At 49.5% G+C, this 19225-nt stretch overlaps 2 protein-coding genes and 1 non-coding gene across 14 annotated transcripts in view; 2 read left to right on the top strand and 1 right to left on the bottom strand.

The window, feature by feature from the left end:
- SPIRE2 (spire type actin nucleation factor 2) overlaps window positions 1–6408 on the bottom strand; it is a 33587-nt gene extending 27179 nt beyond the window's left edge. The window contains exon 1 of the mRNA XM_061138394.1: window positions 6293–6408. The gene's annotated coding sequence lies outside the window, so the exon portion shown is untranslated. The remainder of the gene's footprint in view (window positions 1–6292) is intronic.
- Window positions 6409–6678: 270 nt separating this feature from the next.
- Window positions 6679–19225, top strand: part of FANCA (FA complementation group A) — a 37858-nt gene continuing 25311 nt past the window's right edge. For 11 of the 12 annotated variants that reach the window (XR_009692351.1, XR_009692352.1, XR_009692350.1 and 8 more), the window contains exons 1-11: window positions 6679–6798; window positions 7446–7555; window positions 7916–8009; window positions 9613–9755; window positions 9861–9956; window positions 11384–11457; window positions 15415–15527; window positions 16578–16660; window positions 16939–16972; window positions 17361–17427; window positions 18588–18700. Coding sequence is in view for 9 of the 12 variants with exons in the window: in XM_061138386.1 (XP_060994369.1) it covers window positions 6720–6798; window positions 7446–7555; window positions 7916–8009; window positions 9613–9755; window positions 9861–9956; window positions 11384–11457; window positions 15415–15527; window positions 16578–16660; window positions 16939–16972; window positions 17361–17427; window positions 18588–18700 (1006 nt within the window). In the remaining 3 variants the exon portion in view is untranslated. Of the gene's footprint in view, window positions 6799–7445; window positions 7556–7915; window positions 8010–9612; window positions 9756–9860; window positions 9957–11383; window positions 11458–15414; window positions 15528–16577; window positions 16661–16938; window positions 16973–17360; window positions 17428–18587; window positions 18701–19225 lie in introns of those variants that run through there. The other variant, XM_061138390.1, reaches the window with a different exon arrangement.
- TRNAR-CCU (transfer RNA arginine (anticodon CCU)) lies at window positions 14856–14928 on the top strand. The gene has a single exon. It is a non-coding gene; the product is annotated as a tRNA-Arg (tRNA).

Raw genomic sequence — 19225 nt, 5'->3', positions numbered from 1 at the left:
AAAATTCACTGGGAGGTGAGGCAAGAAAGGCGACGGTCCCCATCCTGGGCAGCACATGGCCTACAGATTCCTGAATTTCTCCATGCTGGCGATTCTCTCAGGTCTGTAGTGTAACTTGGGACTGGAAAGTTCCTGGGAATTCTCAACAGCTGAAGACAGAAATCACAGCAGAGTTGCTATGTCACCTCATTGAAGACTTGGGGTGTGCGGAGGCGGCCCCCCAGGACCCTACTCCCAGATAACCCCATCTGGCATTTTCATTTTCCAAAAAAAGCAGTTTGTACAGATGAATCAATCATACAAGTTTGGGCATCCAATAGCTGGGCACTGTCACAGCTTTCCTGGTTCTGGGCGCTTATGCAGGCAGAAACCACAGTGCCACCACTGTGAAGGTGGAGCCCAGGGGCTCCAAGAACTGCAAGCACTTGGACTCCAGTTCATCTTCCTGCCTAGGGACTTCCCTGCTGGTCTGGTGGTTAAGAGTCCACTTTGCAATGCAGGGGACACAGGTTTGATCCCTGGTCAGGGAACTAAGATTCCACATGCAGAGCAATGAAGCCTGTACACTACTAGAGTCCCTGTGCTGCAAGGAAATATCCTGCATGACAGCTAAGACCCGATCTTCTGTCTAATCTTCACCCACCGGAACCCCCACCCCTGGTTGTCAGTACAGGTCAGGGAGAACCTCCAGGTGTGTCTTGCCACAGTGGGGAGTTTCCAGACAGTGGTGAGGTAAGGCCCAGACTCACAGGACACAGAGCTGTCCTCCCCCATGTGGCTGTTCCCCATGCTCCCACACAAGGGGTGATTTCAGACTCTGTGCTGGTAAAGTCTTCCATTCAGACCACTACCAACTCACTGGAAGTTATGGTCACTGCTCCTACCTTAGGCAGAGCCACCCCCCTGCCTCCTGCTGGCACGAGCCTCTCACAAGGGGCACCCTGGCCCCAGGGCAGAAAGTGGCAAAGACTCTAACTGGAAGGTGCTTGGGTTGTAGCAAAAGTACCTTTCTGGGTACTTCTTCAAAGGGCCACAATTTCCCTAACTGAGGGCCTTGTTTGATGAGCACAGGACTTGGTAAGGACCTAGTTGTTCACTGGGAAAAAAGAAAAGTACACCATGAGAGCTGTGAGTTAAGTTTATCTGGAGTATAATGAGGACTACAACCCAGGAGGCGGCATCAGATAGCTGTACAGAACTGCTCCTAAGCAGCAGAATCATGTACATGATTTTAGTGAAGGGGGATGTGTGATCAGGCACACATTTTGCTTGGTGCTAGTCACAAGCAGATGTCACAGTGCTTCTAGTGCTTTTCTAGACACGAGGACATATAATTGGGCTCATAAAATCTTCTGAAAATAACTACCTGAAGATCTGTTAAGCCAATTTGTACTTGGCACAGTGATGACTCATGTCTACCTGATCCAGGGGCCCTGCAATCACCCATGTAAGGTACAAGACCATTTCTGATCTGTCATTATTTTTTCAGGGACCCCTGTGCACTTTAGCCAGCAAGATTTACAACACTGGGGTTTTATTAAAAAAAAAAAAAAGTTTAAGTTAGGTTCTACTTCCATATCTCAATATCTGAAGGTTTGTACCTCTAGCCATAGCAAATTGTGAAATAGAAGCATCAGTCAGCTCTTGAAATGCTCCTAGAAACCATTTTGTTTTTTTCCTGTCAGGTTACTTTTCTCACATCTCCCAAAAAAGTCCCAAATGAGCTCTAGAAATGGACACAGACAAGCAGCAGCAGCCTGCGGGTGGTGGCAGTGACAGGGGTGTCAGGTGTAGCCTGGGAGTGCAAGTGCGGCTTCTAAGTCAGTAAAAGGCAACGAAGTGACTCCACCAGACCAAAACTGATCAACCAGATGCAGTGGGTTCTGATCTGGTTGGTGGGCACACACAGTGGTTACAAGTCAGAGTCAAGGTGATCACTTCCTTCCTGGGTGGAGCGCCAAGCCCTGCCCATACTTTAATAAAAACTCGTGTGGGTAACTGCACATCGAGGGAGGGCAGACAATGCCTGGTTAAGATGGGAATGGGGTTCATCCCAGTAGATAGTGGCTTTCAAGTCAAAACATGGAGCTCTTTGTCCACCAATAACACTACACAGAACTGAGTCGAAGAAATGTTAGTTCTTCCATAACCTGAAGTTGCCCCTTGGATTTTAGAAACGAAAATTTAGTGTATTTCCAGCTGCTCAGAGTCTCAACAAGAAACAGAAACTGATGGGTCAGTCATGAAACCAACCGGGAAAGCATTGGATCCAAGTCATTTCTACAATGATGGAATCAGCAATAGCCCACTCCTGAAGCCGTGTCCTTCACCCTTCATGTCTAGTACATGAGGAAGGCTGTCAGTCACCATGGGCTGTGCTTGGGGTCAGAATGAAACCTTTAGTGCAGTGACTAGCCCACCAGTACTTGGACTAGCAAACACACTCTCCAGATATTCATCTTATAGTGTAGGCTGTTCATTCACACATATTTGCTGAGCCCTAGGTGTTCATGTCTTGAGACTTGAAGACCAGTTTGAAAAACCTGACCAGGTCCCCCTAAAAATCCCCCAGGTCCTCAGGGGCAAACAGCCACAGGGAAACATTGTCACTGCAGGTGGGAAACGGACTGATGGCTACATAACCCCACTGGTTATGTTTGCTTTTCCCACGCTCTGTGTCCGATGCTCTAAAGGAATTACAGATAGTGTCCGTGCCAGGGCAGAGCAATCAGAGGGGTGGGTGGCTCATGACTGCCACTGGCCAGAGGTTAAAATATCCAGGAATTATACCTGTGAGCATTTTAGCAGAATAGAAACTAAAGGATCCTGGTTTGGCCCCTGGACGCCAAAAAGTCAGAGCCAGAAGTCCAAGTGCCTTGTGGAATACATGTACGTGACTCCAGGAGGATAGTGTAGGGTTCCAGGGTGCCACACTGAGAGCATGCTGAGAGTTCAGAGACAAAGGTCAGAGTGAGTCAGGCATATAAGCAACTAGGTTAAACGTCAGACAACGTGAGATGAAAGGCCAGTTAACTCCCCTAGACACAGGTAGAGCCACTTCACCTGTTGTGAGGGAAGCAGAGACTCTCAGCTTGCACCGAATTCCACTTCAGCCTGAAAAACAGGTCGGCTTCTCCCAGGGGATCTGTGCATACTGGACGCTGTGAGCAACAAGGCCCCTGAATGCCTTCTCTGTCACCATCCTTGCAGAGAGGCAGGGCTCAGGGGTCTGGGAGGAAAAGCTGAAACTCGAGAGGCTGTGGTTTGTGCTTTAGGTTTATTCTGGGATAATGATAAAGGCCATGAATCCCCAGGGGTGCTGGATTCAGCTGGGCTGTGCTTGATCTCTAAAAGGAGCCAACACATCTCCGGGGGAAGGGCACTGGGGCTGGGCATGGCTGCAGATTTCTAGGCTGGTACTAGCAGGAAGTGGGGACCCAGAGCTAAACCAAGGTGATGAGAGAAATCCCACAAGACTACGATGGAGGGGAGGCAGACAGGGCTGTTCTGCCCAGGGGACAAGGAAGGGGCGCTTATGGAGGTGCTTTCTCTGGATTCCTGATGAGTAGCTGAGAAAATACTCAAGAACACTGTTTGCTTCCCACCGGTGACACTGGCAGTCATTTGCAAAATTTGGGATTTCTTTATGTTGTGAAAATTAACAGAAACCTCATTTAAAATGGAGTCAGGTGACTTCCTTGGTGGTATAGCGGATAAGAATCTGCCTGCCAATGCAGGGGACACAGGTTTGATTCCTAGTCTGGGAAGATTCCACATGGCGAGGAGCAACTAAAGCCCATGCACCTCAACTACTGAGTCTGCGGGCCTAGGGCCTGCGCACCACAGCTAGAGAAGCCACCACAATGAGAGGCCCAAGCTCTGCAAAGATGAGTAGCCCCCACTTGTCACAAATAGAGAAAGTCCGCTCGCAGCAACAAAGACCCACAACAACCAAAAATTAAATAAATAAATAAATAATTTTAAAAAATAAATAAAATGCACTCAGGGACTTCCTTGGTAGTTCAGTGGCTGAGACTCCACACTACCAATGCAGGGGGTCTGAGTTCAATCCCTGCTCTGGGAACTAAGATCCCACATGCCTTGGGGCAACTAAGCCTTTGTACAACTACTGAAGTCTGCAAGCTCTAGAACCTGCGAGCCACAATTACTTGGCGAGCCTGTGCTCTGCAACAAAAGCCACTGCAATGAGAAGCCCAAGCACTGCAACTACAGAAAGCCTTTGCACAGCAATGAGGACCCAAGGTAGCCAAAAAGGAAGGAAGAAGGAAAAAAACAACTACATTTAAAGGAAAATAGCCCCTAAATAATATAGACTATCAGCGGACGATGGGAAGGCACAGGCTCCAACGATGTTTTGGAAATGCTTGGTTACAGCCCCTTCCCCACAGGTCCATCCAGCACAGGGGACACATGGGTCACAACAGTGGCATGTTTGACGTGCTTCAAATGACTGGGTATCTGCTCTCCACTTTCTTTGGAGAAGGTGGGTGAGGACTGCCACAATGGGCAGTGACGGGCAGCGCTGGTGTGTGTGTGAGGGGTGTGTGTACATGTGTGTATTGAGGCTCCTACAACCTACTTCCCTGGCAGCCCCACACAGGGTCTGTCATCTTGAATTTGACACACTCACACTTGAACTCTGGACCTGTCCTGTTATTGTCTCTCAACCATCTTCCCAGTGTTGCCACCTCTCAGCTGATGTATGTGGGTAGGTATGTGATGTGTGTATATGATGTATGTGTGTGTGATGTATACACGTACGCATATGGCATCTCAATGTATGCATGCGGCATCTCAATGTATGCATGCATACGATGTGCTTGTGTGTACAAAACATGTGTATACATATGATACACGAGTATATGGTATGATGTATGTGAATATGACATCTGTGTATGGTGTATGTGAATATGTATGTTATACATACATGTGCATATGGGGTGTCAATGCATGCATGCATATGACGTTTGTGTGTATGATATACATGTACACATATGATGTACAAGTATATGGTATAATGTATGTGAATATGATGTGCATGTGTGTGATGTTTGTGTGTATAATGTATGTGTATCTCCACATTCCCACTGGCTCAGGTTAGAAAACTCTGCTCTTCCTCCTCACCTTGGGGATCAACCTTTGAAGCAGGAATCTATCTCATCACTTATTTTCACCTCAAGGCCACCACTGTGGTCAAGCCCCTGTTCCACTGCCGAATGATGGCCTGAGTCCATCTTGCCCGCCTCTGTGCCCTGCCTTGCCTCCCCAGTCTCTTTTCAACCAGCTGCATAACTTGGGACATGCACCTGCCAGGGTTCCGCTCACTGGGCCTGGAGGCAAGGTCTTCTCAGTACTTACAAGGCCACGTGGGTGCTCCCCTCCTCAGCTGTGTGCTTAGCGCCTGATCATGTGCCTGTGGCAGTTCTGGTGTCAGCCAGCCTTGTCCCGTTTACAGGTCACTGGCAGCTGGATGGCCTAATTTGCAGGTTCTGGCAGTGGGCAGGCAGCTGGCCAGGGACTGTTGGCTGAGCGGCTGCCTCTCCTCCATGTGTCTGGTCCTTGGTGGGCTGGCTCAGGATGTTCTTTTGAGGGTTACTGGGAGGGTTCCCTCTCAGCATGAGCTCCTTTCAAACTCCTGTTTGCATCATGTCACTCGCATGTCATCACCAGCCCAAATGGAAGGGACAGAGACAGAGGGGGAGGACTCCTGGCCACATTTTGCAACCCACAAGGCCCACCTCCCTCGGACCCTTGTTTACTCAAGTTCAACAGCCCCCATGACGGGGGGGGGGGGGGGGCGCGGGCAGCAGGAGTGGTGCAAGGCGGTCACAGCCTGCACACACATCCCAGCCACCTGGAAAAGGTTCAGCGGGTGGCAGTGAGCGCTGTCTGAGGGCATCTGTCACCCCGTCTTCACGGCCGAGGAAACTACGTTCCCTGAAAACCTGGACACAGAGACTGGGGTGCATGTCAGTGTCTGCGCCCAGTCCAGGCACATACCCATTGAATCCCTGTAAATTCCTAAGTGGGCTGAATATTGGGAGCATCTTTCTCTCTAACAAGACTTTCCGGGACACGAGCTGGTCACCACGGTTACAAGCCCGGATTTCCAGTCCTCCTCCACACATCCTCTTGAGAGGGGCGGGGTGTGGGGTGGGCTGGAAATGGGACTTCACGTGGGAGACCCCTGCTGTGCGACCCCGGCGTGCGCGGCCTCGCGGTGACACTTCGCTTAAGTCTGGGGAAAAGGAGGGAGGGGCAGCCTCAGTACCGCCGCCAGGCTCCGCGGGGTCCCGCGCGCAGATTCGTTCTCCTCGGTTCCCTACAGGCGGCGTGGTTCTGGCGTCTCCGGAACTTGGGGTTGTCGGTTGTTTCCTCACGCACAGCTCTGGTCACCACGACAGGAATAACGCAAAAAGGATGACACAGTCTTCTCCCGGTGGTGCCGTCTGACAGCTCCGCTAACCTCCGCCTTCAGTCGGACCTAAATAAATGCCACAGACACTGCTGACCGCGGTCTCCCGCCACCTGCAAGATGGCCGCCTCAGCCACGGACGAGATGGCCGCCGACTCTCCGCCCCCGAGGTGGGTGTGGCATGGCAGCTGCCAGCCAATGGGCGCTCGGGTCTGTCCGCAGCCAATGAGAGGGCAGCGCGGGCAGAACCCCTAGAGCCCTGGCCCAGCGCTGTGTTCGCAACATGTCAGCCCCCGGGGCCCGGGTCGCCGCCTTGGATCAGGGGCCTGGGGTCCGCAGGAGAGCGTGGGCCGAGCTGCTGGGTAGGTGGGCGCGGGCCCCAAGACTCCTTCCCCCCGAACCTCCTTCTGCCCATCCTCGTCCCCCTTCATCGTGATCCCGGAACCCTGATCCCTCCACGCTCACCCGAGCTTCCCATTCTGGCAGCCCTCTATCCACTCTGTCCCACGTGCGGTCACGAGGGGCAGTTGCAGAAGGGAGAGACGTAAGATTCACCTCCCCCACCCCCCAGTAGCCTGGATGACAGTAATTGTTCAGCTCCGCTCAACCCGAGTCACCTTAACATCTTTGAAAGGATCAATCCCAAGAAACTAGCTTTGGTACATCCTAACCAGCTAAACTAGACTTTGCTCGGATTTCATAAATTTTCCCCGTAAAGTGCTTTTTCTGTCCAGACTCCCACGTGTCAGTTACTCCCTTCTCCTTGGTCCCTGCGTGGGTGACAGTTACTGGGTCTTCCTGACCTGGGCGTTTGAAGGAGTGTCCCTCTGTTGGGTGTGTCTGATTATGTCCTAGGGTTAGATTAAGTTTGTGCAGGTTTTTGGCAGGAGTCCCATGGACATAAGGTTCCAGGGTGCATCACCTCCAGGGGTACAGCGTGTCACAGTGTTTCCTTGTCTGAGTGTTTAAGGAGTGCTGTAATTTTTGTGAAACTGATTTTCTTCCCTAGAGGGAAGGGTCGAGAGGCAGAAACTGAGTCTGGAAGGGGAGCAGAAGGTGAGAGAGTCAGCCGTGCGCCTCCTGAGAAGCCATCTAAACCTGAGTGACCTCATTCTGGAGGTGAGAGGCAGTTGGCTTCACCTTTGTAAACACATTTGGGTTGCAGGTTTTCAAACCTCTCAAAGGCATCACCTTTATGAAGAGATACCTGGCAAGACTTGTGAGTATCTGGGAGGAGCACCCACTAAATGCTGTCCAGGTGAGAAAAGTAATCAGGAGCATTTATCTACTCGGAGGTAGAACAGTTCAGAGAGGAGTCTGGTAATTCTCAAAGGTTTCAGTAAGTTTCACCTTAAAAAAAATTTTTTTTCACCTCAGATTATTTGGGAATCGCACAGTAGGCAAGCACCGTGTACACTTTGGTTGTCTTCAGGACACGGCTTGAATTTTAAAGTGGAGTTCTTGGTGTTTGGTTTTTAGGTAGAAGGTCCTCCCTGTGACCAGCTGTGTCTCCGCCAGTTGATTGATTGTGATGGTCCTGACGCCCACACTGACCTTTCTAGTTCATTGATAGGTGAGTTATAGATTTGTTTTCTTAATATATTGCGTTATGGCAGAGCTGTATGTAAAGTGACTTTGATGTGCTTCTAACAGGCAGATGTGTTTAAATACCCCCAGATAATGGTTTTCTACTTGTATGTGTGGTCACCAACAACGACTTTCTGTGACTTGCTTGGGGCTTGTTTTGAGGCTCTTGTTTAAAAACAGTGACTGTGCATCGGGCTCAGAGCAGTAGGAACCTAAGTGACCCTACCCTTGGGAAGATGGGATAAAAATACGGTCCTCGTTTCTGGAAGTGGCGGGAACAGGCCGTGCTGGGTAAGGAAGTGCAGAAGGCAGCTGGAGATGAAGGCTGCCCCAGGCCATTGCTGGGAAGCCAGTGTTGCAGGCAAACAAGTCCCACAGATTTTTTCATTTCCTGGTGCATAAAAATGTTACATTTACGTGACACTGTAATCTACTAAGTGTGCAACAGCATTATGTCTAAAAGAACAGTGTGCATACCTGAATTAGAAAATACTCTATTGCTAAAATTTTAAAAAGACTTTATGGCTAAAAATGTTAACCATCGTCTAAGCCCTCAGAGAGCCGTAATCTCTGTTATTGGTAGAGAGTTTCCCTCACTGTTGAGGCCGCTGACTGATCAGGGCAGAAGTTGCTGAAGGCTGGGGTGGTTGTGGCCATTTCTTAAGACAAGATAACAGTGAAGTCCACTGTGTCTTCCTTTCATAGACTCTCTCCCTCTGTGGCCTGCAATGCTGGGTAATAGCATTTAACCCACAGTAGAACTTTCAAAGTTGGAGTCAGTCTTTTCAGATCCTGCCTCTGCTTTATCAGCTAAGTTTCTGTAATAGTCTAAATCCTTCGTTGTCATCTGAGCAGTCTTCTCGGCATATTCCCAAGGACTATACTCAATCTTAAAAAACCACTTTCTTGGCTCAGAAACAAGAAGCAGCTCCTCATCCTTCAAACTTTATCATGAGGTTGCAGCAAATCAGTCACATCTTCAGGCTCCACTTCTTTTTTCAGTTTCTGTACTTTATTACAGACCCAGCACAGCCAAAAATTAAATTAAAAGAAAGAGAATCCATCTGCCAGGCGCCCTGTTTGTGTCACCCATATTGTCCAAATATGTGTGTATGTGTATGCAGCCCTGGGCTTCAGGGGCCCCAGACCATCGTGAGATGCTTCAACCACACTGACATTGCCTTACTTTTATATGTTGTGTCCCCCAGGTCTCTTCTCCCCTTCAAAAGGCAGTTTTCTATAGTGCTAGAGCTTAAGAGACAGAGAAGGCAATGGCACCCCACTCCAGTACTCTTGCCTGGAAAATCCCATGGACGGAGGAGCCTGGTAGGCTGCAGTCCTTGGGGTCCCGAAGAGTCGGACACGACTGAGCGACTTCACTTTCACTTTTCACTTTTATGCATTGGAGAAGGAAATGGCAACCCACTCCAGTGTTCTTGCCTGGAGAATCCCAGGGACGGGGTCGCACAGAGTCGGACACGACTGAAGTGACTTAGCATAGCATAGCAGAGCTTAAGAGAAGGCATTTAACCAGCCTCCTTCAGTAGTAGATTTTGTTGGGTGTCTCTATATTTTGTCCTGTCTTTAAGGCTCTGCTTTGCGGGATCAAGCCACACGGCTGGGCATCCCAGCAGCTGTCCTGTCCAGCCAGGTGGTGGCATCTGGCCTCATGCGGATCTGTGAGACAGACACGAGGCCCCCTCCGAAGGTGCTGCTGACACCAGAGCAGAGGGTAAGATCCAGTGCGAGTGAGGGGACTGTGCTTGTTGCTGTTCGGCTGTCTGGGAAAACTGAACGTATAATATGCTTTCTTAGAAAGGATTTAATCTCTTTTCAGAAGAAACTGTCATCCTTGTTGGAGATCGCTCAGAACTTGTTAGCACGGAGCATGTTCTCCCGTCTCTACTTCTGTCAAGAATTATGGAAAGCACGGGTAAAGTTGAGATTGAAACTCTGATTCCAGGATTTTCAAGCAGTATCCGGTTCATTTTGGTGGAGCCAATAGAATCCCTAGGTTTTGTTAGGAATTTCCAGCAAGTGTCTTATTAATCACAGAGACTGGAGTGGAAAGCTTTCAGCAAGTGTCTCTGTGAATGGGGAAGAAGGACCCTCAATTACCGTATTTATCAGTATTCTCCCATCATTAGTCATATTTATTAGAATAGACTGTACACAGAAACATCATGTTGTGCCTTCTTAGGTATAACTATGATGAACAATTTCCCAGGGTAGTAAACTAGAAAAATGTAATTTAAACTTATTTTTATTGGCCAGACTGTGCAGCTTGTGGGATCTTAGTTCCTGGAGTAGGGATTGAACCCAGGCCAAGGCTGTGATAGGGCCGAGTCCTAACCACTGGACCATCAGGGAATTCCCTTATCTGTTGTTTTTTGAAAAGTTATAAATTTAGTAGGCCTACAGGTTTTTAAACAGACTTTATTACTGGAGTATAGTTGATTGACAGGACTTCCCAGGTGGTGCAGTGGTAAAGAATCCACTGCCGACATAGGAGACACAGGTTCAATCCCTGGGTTGAGAAGAACCCCTGAAGAAGGAAATGGCAACCCACTCCAGTATTCTTGCCTGGGAAATCCCATGGACAGAGGAGCCTGGTGGGCTACAGTCCATGGGGTTGGAAAGAGTCAGAGACAACTGAGTGACAGAACAGACACATAGTTGATTTACAGTTGAAAGTTATTGCTTAGTTACTAAACGGGACCTGTTATGTAGCAAAGAAGAAACCCTTAAGTGGTGGTGATGCAGTCATGGTTTTATCCAGCATTTATCTAGAGTTCAAGTGATTGTCAGGCTTTACTATGGTCCCAGCACCTGCTGATAACGAGCTCAGTGCATGTGGGTTGTGATGGTCCAGGTGTTTGCAGGCAGCAGAGAAGAGTGGGCAGGGTGTCTGATTGGGTGGTTAGGAAAGGCTTCCAGGAAGAAGCTTATTGGGGATGGGGCCTGAGTCAGAATTCCTGGGTGAAGAGAAGGGTGCAGTGGGTGTGGGGGCCCGAGTCAGACTGGGGCACCATGTCCAAGGGGGTGGGGTGTGTCAGGGATACCCTCGGAGGGCCTTTGTCCTGAAAGTGGAGAGAAACCACTGAAGGGTCCTGGAAAGGAGAAATTGGTGTGACCAGCTACACTGTGGGGTCTTGTGTTGGCCACAGTGGAGAAAGGCCTAGAGGTGGGTTAAGCTGGAGCCTGGGCCTGTACGCAGGATCGTGGTGGGGATGGGGGTTCAGGTGGTCATGTGAATGTTGGAGGCTTGTTTTCAGGAAAGCATGTCGTTAGGCATATAAGTTGAATGTCTTGGAAGAAAATGTGTGGGTGAAGGACTCATAGTTCTGTCACTTTCTTCAGAATTCTTTGCTGCTTGAAGCTGTGTGGCGTCTTCATGTTCAGAACGTTGTAAGCATCCCAGAGCTGCTGGAAAGGTAAACCAGTGATTATTTAGCATTAAAATAAGCTAAAATTAAAACTTTATGTAACATAAAGTTAAGTTAATATTACATGATTTAATTTTTGTAATCTAGTCTAATATGACTCATGTATACGTGAAACCAAAAATCACCCAGAGAAGCAGTTGCTTTATTATTTAAAGAGAACATTGTTATAATTGAAATCTTCATCATGCACAGACTTGGTAATTTTTTTTTTAATGAGATACATAATGTGATAAAATATTTTCAGGTTAATATGACTGGTAAAATATGTGCAACTGTTACTTCCCGAAATGCCACCAAGAGTCAGAAAGGGGGTTTTACAAAAGGAACAACCCTATATAGTTAGGAGAGACACGGGGAGGAGGGGCAGGAGGTGGAGGGGCTGAAGGAGAGGTGGTCCAGGTGGAGCCAGTTGGACCTGCACACTGCCTGCCGCCCGTCCAGATGTGAGAAGCGTCAGGAGCCTTAGTGGTTGGCTGTCCCTGCTCAAGGCAGCCTTCTGGTCAACAGAAGGCTGGAGGTTTAAGTGTTTGTTCTCTGATCAGAAGAAACACAGTGTCTAGTCTGGGGGACTGTCAGACTCGGTGGTAAATGCCATATTGAAGCCAGTGGTTTCATGACGTGTGGGTCACATCCAGAAGTTATGCAAGTTTGGTTAGTTTGATTACATGAAAACCATTATCTCCTGGCATACACTCCTAATGTCAGAGTGCCAAATATATGAAGCAAAACTTGACAGTAATGAAGGGAGAGATGGACTTTGAACCATAATAATTGGAGCATTCAGTAATGGGTCGATCCACTGGCCAGACTGGTGATGACCAGCCGACGTACCTGACACCTGCAGCACGTCCCACCCAGTGGTAGCAGCACACTGGCTCTCAAGTGTGGAACCGTCTGCAGGAGGGGCCACATGGGTCAGGCCCGAAAAAGGGTGGAATCCATACAAGCGTGTTTTCAAATCACAGAGGTGCTGAATAGAATCCACAGAAGACAGTTTGGGAAATCCCCAGTGGGAAGTAGGCCACACGCTCTTAAGTAATCATTGGATTGGTGAAAAAAATCACAAGGGAAACTAGAAAACAGCGTAACAAAGGAAATGGGAATAACATACCAACATATACTGGGTGCCACTGAAGTAGTGCTTAGAGGGAAATTTATAGCTGCACAAACCTATATTAGAAGAATGATCTGAAGTCAGTGACTTAAAGTTTGGCCTTAAGTAACTAGAGAGAGAAAACCAAACCAAACCAAACCCAGAGCAAGCAGGAGGAAGGAAATAATAACCATTAGAGCAGAAGTCAATGAAATGAGAAACATAATAGAGAGAATCAATGAGGAAGTCTTTGAAAATGTTAGCAAAATTGATAAGCCTTAGACTTACCCAGAAAAGAAGACACAGCCGGCCAAAATCAAGATGAAAGGAAGATTATTACTGCTGACCATACAGAAATTAAAAGCACTATAAGGTAATACTGTGAACAGTGTTATGCCAGTAAATTAGAAAACAGATGAAATGGATGCATTTCCAGAAAGATACAAAAGATTGCACTAAATAGACCTGTAACAGGAGAGGAAACCGAGTCACTGTTAAATAAAACAGAGGTTTCCCACAAGGAAACCCTCAGGCCCTGGCTCCTCTTGAGAATTCTGCCAGGCATTTAAAGAGGAAATGCAGTGTCCCTTCATAAATTCTCCCAGAAAATAAATAAGATGGGATACTCGCCACCTTACTGCATGAGGCCAGTAGTACCCTGACAGGAAAGCTGGACAGAGAGACCACAGGACAAGAAACTACTGACCAGCATCTCTCATGAATATAGATGCAGAAACTCAGCATAATATTTACAGACTGGATCCAGCAACCAAAAAAGGTCTAAACATCATAATAATGGAGATTTTTCCCCAAAATGCAAGGTTGGTTTAACATCTGAATGTTAATTAACATATATATTAATGGCATAAAGGACAATAGTGATCATCTTAATAGAAGCAGAAAGCAGTTGACAAAATCTGATACTATTTCATGATAAACACTCAGCAAGCTGGGAGTAGAGGGAACATGTCAACCTGATAAAGGTCATCTGAGAAAAACCCACAGCTCACATCATACTGAGACTGCAGACTGTACGATCAGGAACCTTCTTAACATTTCTGTTCAATATCACAGACTTTCTGGCCGGGAAATTAGGCAAGGGGGATAAAAAGGCGTCCAGATTGGAATGGAAGAACTGGAACTGTCTGCAGATGACATCATCTTGCATATAGAAAATCCTCAGAAACCCACACCAAAAGTTCTGGAGTGAATAAATGACTTCTGTGTGGTCGCAGGATACCAGACCAATACACAAACACCCTTTCGTTTTTATACGATAACAACACACAACCTGAGGGTGAAACCAAGAAATAATTTCATTTAATAGTGCATCGAAAAGAAAAAGTTCAAGAACAAGGCTAGTGCGCTGAAAGCTATAAACATGCTAAAAGAAACTAAGACCTAAATAGATGCTCCAGGCTTCTGGATCAGACATATTATTATCAGGATGGCACTGCTCACCAGCACTACCTGTGCACCCAGTACGGGTCCTTCAGGTCTCAGCTGCTTTGCTCACAGACTTTGACAAGCTTTTCCCAGTGCTGATGTGGACATGCAAGGGACCCTGAATAGCCAAAAACTGTTCAGAAGGAGGGGAAAACCTGAAGGATCACATCTACTGTATTGATTGCTTGAGTTCTTGCTTGTTTGCCTGCCATGCGGCCTGTGGGATTCCCCAACCAGGGGTCAAATCCATGCCCCCTGCAGTGGAAGCACATAATCCTACCTACTGGTCCACCAGGGAAGTTCCCATACATCCTGTTTTCAGAACTTTTAGTACAAAACAGTCATTATCAAGATAGCGGGGTCCTGACATAACACTTGACATAGAGAAAAACTGAAGGATTGAGTGTCCAGACATGAACTCATACATTTATGGTCAGTTGTTTTTGACAGCGGTGCCAAGACCATTTAATGGGGGAAAAATGGTCTTTTCAGCAGTGGTACTTGGACCACTGGATATCTACATGTAGAAGGATGGAGTTGAACCCCTACCTCCACTACAGATAGCAGTTAACTCTGTGCATCTGAGACCTGAACTTAAGGGCTAAAACCATAAACCTCCTGGAAGAAGATTTAAGGGTAAATCTTCATGAGCTTGGACCAAGCAGGGGTTTCTCAGATGTTACACCTAAAGTTCATGCGACCATCAGGACAATGAAAAGAGTGCACAGGAAACTGTTTACAAGTCAGATAATTCCTCTACTCCAACAATAAGAAGAGGAATAATCCAGTTAAAAAGAAGATGAAGGATTTCAATAGACATTTCTCTGAAGAAAATCATACAGGGACTTCCCTGGTGGTCCAGTGGCTAAGACTCTGCACTCCTCAGGCAGGGGGCCCAGGTTCAATCCCTGGTCAGGGAACTAGATTCCATATGCCACAACTAAGAGGTTGCAGGCTACAACTAAGACCTACTACAGCCAAATAAATAAAAATAAATTTTAAAAAGATCCACCAATAGCCAAGCACGTGAAAAGATGCTCACCATCATTAGTCACCAGGGAAATACAAACCCAGCAAATGAGAGTTGCCCACCCCCTGCAACGCCCCCGAACCAGCATTGCTCTGCCAGATGCTCCCGTGTTGGTGTCTAGAGCCCGAGCCCATTATTACTACTCTCATTACTTTATTACTGCTCTCATTACTGTTACTAAGATATTTTTTTTTCCCCCAACATTAGTAAGCCACTCCAGGTAAATACACTGTGTGGAAAAAGTGGTGATTTTTACTTGGATGGCCCCACAGTGGTGGGGGCAGGAGGCTGAGCAGTGCCGGCTTGCTGCCTGTGGCCTCAGCTCCCTGGTGGAGTGAGTGTGACCGACAACGGGATGCTGTGCTTGTACCCTCAGCCACGCCGACACCCAGGCTGTGGTGGTCTGGCTCTGCAAGGACCTGGGCCTGCTGTGTGAGCAGATAGAGGCGCCCTGTCAGCACGCTGAGGTCGCCAGGGCTGTGCTTGCCGGTGAGTGCATGGCGCAGGCGGGTGCTTCCCGCGGCGATGGTCAGGGAAGCTCAGCGGGCTGCACTCGGGGTGTGGAGATCCGACAGAAGTCAGCGCAGTCACACCTGGCCTCCAGGGTGTGCGCTGACCTTGAACTGTGTGAAAACTGGGCCGGCAGCCTCTTGGCCTGTTGGGTGGGCCGGCTGCTGTATTGAGGACGGGCACATGGTGACCTTCTGAGCACAGAGGCAGGGGCTCCGTGGATGACCTGTCCTCCCTCCCAGGCCCCGAGCGGGCAGGAGAGGGCATACAGTAGGCTGCTAGTGCTTGTGCAGTATCCATGCCTCTCCGAGGCCCGGCTCCAAGTGGTGATTTTAGAAGGTGCCCCGGAGAAGCAGAGCAGAAGCTGGGCAGGAACCTCAGCTTCTCTGAATGTGGGGACTCGGGGTGAGCAGGGCTGCCTGCCGGGGCCCTTCACTCAGACACCTGGCCCCTGCGGCTCTCGGGTCAGCATGTCTGCCGTCGCCCATCCTCCCTGAGGAGTGCGGCCCATAAATAAATGGAAGCCTGGACGAGAGGGTTCCCTGTGGGGCTTGTGCAGTCTTCCTTTGCAGAAGGGGCATTCCTTCTTCCTAAAACTGTCCTGCTGATGTGAGTTATCCTGCAGTCTGCTCCCAGATGAAGCTTAAACTGTTTAATTTCAGTCCCTTGATGGTAAAGCTAGTCAGAAGCCCTGAGTGCATCTCCTGCCCAGCTCCCCACAGTTTAATACTTTCAGGCCCTAAAAGCATCCTAGTGTGGTTGGTGTAGGAAGGAAATGACACATGAAACCCTCTTGAAATTTATTTAAGTGAGAACATCCTTCCATAAACCTGACTGGCTATGTCTCCCTTTCTGTGCAGTGGGCTTAGGGAAGGCTTGGCTGGGTCTGGTGGATGCGGTTGGTGGGCCCCCTGTGCCCAGAGCCGGCGTCCCAGCTTCGTGCAGACCCTGCCCTCCCAGCCCCTCTGAAGCTGGTGGTCTGCCCAGAGACCACAGTACATGGAAACACTTTGCTTTTGTGCTTTTCAGATCTTGTGCAAATGTTTGTTTTGAGGGGATTCCAGAAAAGCGAGGGTATGAGGGGAGACGGGGCACCAGCACAGATGGCCCAGGTGGGTGCCAGGCGAGTGGAGCAGGACACTGGGCAGCGGGCACAGGATGAGGGGCCTGGGTGTGCAGCTCTGTATGGGGGCGCTCCCCGGGTCCAGCTGCGAGGGCGTGGGCCTGGGCAGTGGTCTCTCTCCTATGTCTCTGGTTTCTGAAGCTCCCAGACTCTGGGCCAGTGCTTGGGAATAGGGGGAAGGGTGTCCCCGAGGGGGTCTGGAGACTGGATCTGGGGTGATGGCAGGTTTGTTTGCACACAGGTGACTGCAGTGTTCTGTCCCCACAGATCGCCACGGCTGTTCTTGAGCGGATGCTGGCTTGTGAGTGGCCCTGTGGGCTGGGCAGGTTGGGGTTCCCACGGCTCCTGCCTTTCCAGCTCAGTCGTGCCCCCCAGAGGCCCTTTGATGGCTGTGATGGGGTATAAACTGACTAACTCACTCCGGTCTCCTCTGGAGACCAGCTTTTCTGGCTTCAGTTCTGGTCTCCAGATCAGCGGTGGTAACAGCTGGATGGTCTGTTAGGAAAGCACTGTCCTATCTATGTATTCAGGTGGATTTTCAAGACTTGAGTCTGGTGCCACCGAGACGCGTGGGAGCTTAAAGGGATTATGGGTTGGGGGTCCATGACCTGACTTGCCCAGAAGCACTTGGTCAAGGCTGTTTCTGACAGACGTGACGATATGATGCTGATGTCTCTTTTCTGCCTCAGCCACTCTCGAAGCTATGGCAGCTGGCCTTCAGGAGGGATCCCCAGGATACAAGGCAGGGAGCTGCTGGTAAGTTCCTGGGGTGGGCCTGCGGGCTGAGCATCCCAGCTGTGCTCTCCCTCCTGAAAGCTCTGTGATCCTTCGCCATCGTGGTGACAGTTCAAAGTGCTAAAAACTGTCTGATGATGGGGCCCTTCCTGTGGGAACTGTGCCCCTCCGGGTGTGAGGAGGGGGCAGGCCTGGGTCCGCAGGGTCCAAGCCAGGGTGGCCTTGCCCCGCCATGCTGCCCCAGCAGGACCTGTATATGCTTCTGTGGGGGCGTGCCCCACGCTGCTGGGGACCGAACCTGCTTCAGGTGATCGAGGGCTGAGGCCACCCGGACTGTGGCTCTTGCCTGGGAGGCTTCTGTGCTTTGTTCTTCCTACCCCTTCTTAATTACCTTGCTCCTGGTTTCTTTTGCCCACGATGACATCAGGAGTCCTCAGCCTGCTGTGTGGTTCAGCACTTAGCAAGCAGCTACAGCATATAGCTGTGTTGTGTGTGTGTGCATGTTCATCACGTGCTGACTCTGCGATCACAGCCTCCCAGGTTAAATCAGTGAACTCAGAGGCCCCTCCCTGTCTGGGTGCCTGCTACCCTGTCTCCCACCCAGAGCCTCCTCACTGCATGCGGGATGGAGGCAAGGTCACATGGCATCTGGGACCCTGGGTTCTGTCCCCTAAGGGGCGCCCCACTCTCAGGCCTGGCCCCTGACCATCCTTACCTGTCGGTGACTCTCTGCGCCCTCATCTTTCCTTCCCTCTCATCGGGGGGATGGCGTCCTTGGCTTGAGGAAGGTGGGTGTGGTTGAGAGCTTTGTGGTCTAGGGCGGGGCTCTGGTTCCTGTGGCTTGTGAAACCTGCTGCAAGGAGCGGCCTTCCATGCCCCCAGTCTGACCTGCCTGCTTCTCTCTGTGACAGTGACTGTTACCTTTCATCCTGTGCTGTAGAGTGATGCCCCCCTAGATTCCATTTCCATCTGCAGCATGGAAGCCGGGCTGCAGGCCTGCCAGAGAAGCGTGGCGGGGTGTGGGCAAGGCTAGCCCGTAAGCCCGAGGCAGGGGTCTGGAGTGGGGGGCCTGCAGGTCTCTGCTGCTTTTCCGATGAGCTGCTCCTTGTGCGTGAGGTGTCGCTGCCAGGCAGTAGAAACCTAGACGGTCCCTTCCCTGAGTGCCTCCGCTATGTCTATAGGTTCGGTGTGTTCAGTGGACCCATGTACCAGAGTATACTTTCAGCAGAGACTCTGAAGAAGTGGTTCTGTCATACTCTAACTCAGATCCTCACCCACAAGCCTGTGCTAAAAGGTAGGTCCTAGCGCCCTGGTGCTCCCCTCAAGGGGAACTCAGACTGTGGGTGTTAACACTGGAAGGACAGTCTTCTGTCATTAAACATCTTGTTTGAGAGTAACGCTTTCCCATAAGCAAAGTTTGAATTAAAGAACTGTCACCCATTGCTACAATAGAATGGCAGTGGGTGAAGGCCTTCTTGTCTTTTCTAGGTAGTTTTTTTTTTAATATTTATTTGGCTGAGCTGGGTCTTAGTTCCAGCATGCAGAATCTTAGTTGTGGCATGTGGGATCTAGTTCCCTGACCAGGGATCAAACCCGGGTCCCCTGCATTGGGAGCCAAGTCTTAGCTGCTGGACCACCAGGGAAGTCTCGTAGTTAGGTTTTTAAAACAGTGCTCATACTATGAATTCTAGGGTTCTGTCTCTATGTCTCGGGTCAGCATTTCCTGTGTGTGCATGGCTTTCTGTGAATTCCAGGGTTCTGTCTCAATGCCTCAGGTCAGCATTTCCTGTGGGTACATCGCTTCCTGAAAGGTGTCCAG

Source organism: Dama dama, chromosome 4 (genome assembly GCF_033118175.1).
Source record: "Dama dama isolate Ldn47 chromosome 4, ASM3311817v1, whole genome shotgun sequence".
In the NCBI taxonomy this organism is placed as follows: Eukaryota; Metazoa; Chordata; class Mammalia; order Artiodactyla; family Cervidae; genus Dama; species Dama dama.
This window is presented reverse-complemented; position numbering and strand designations above follow the sequence as displayed.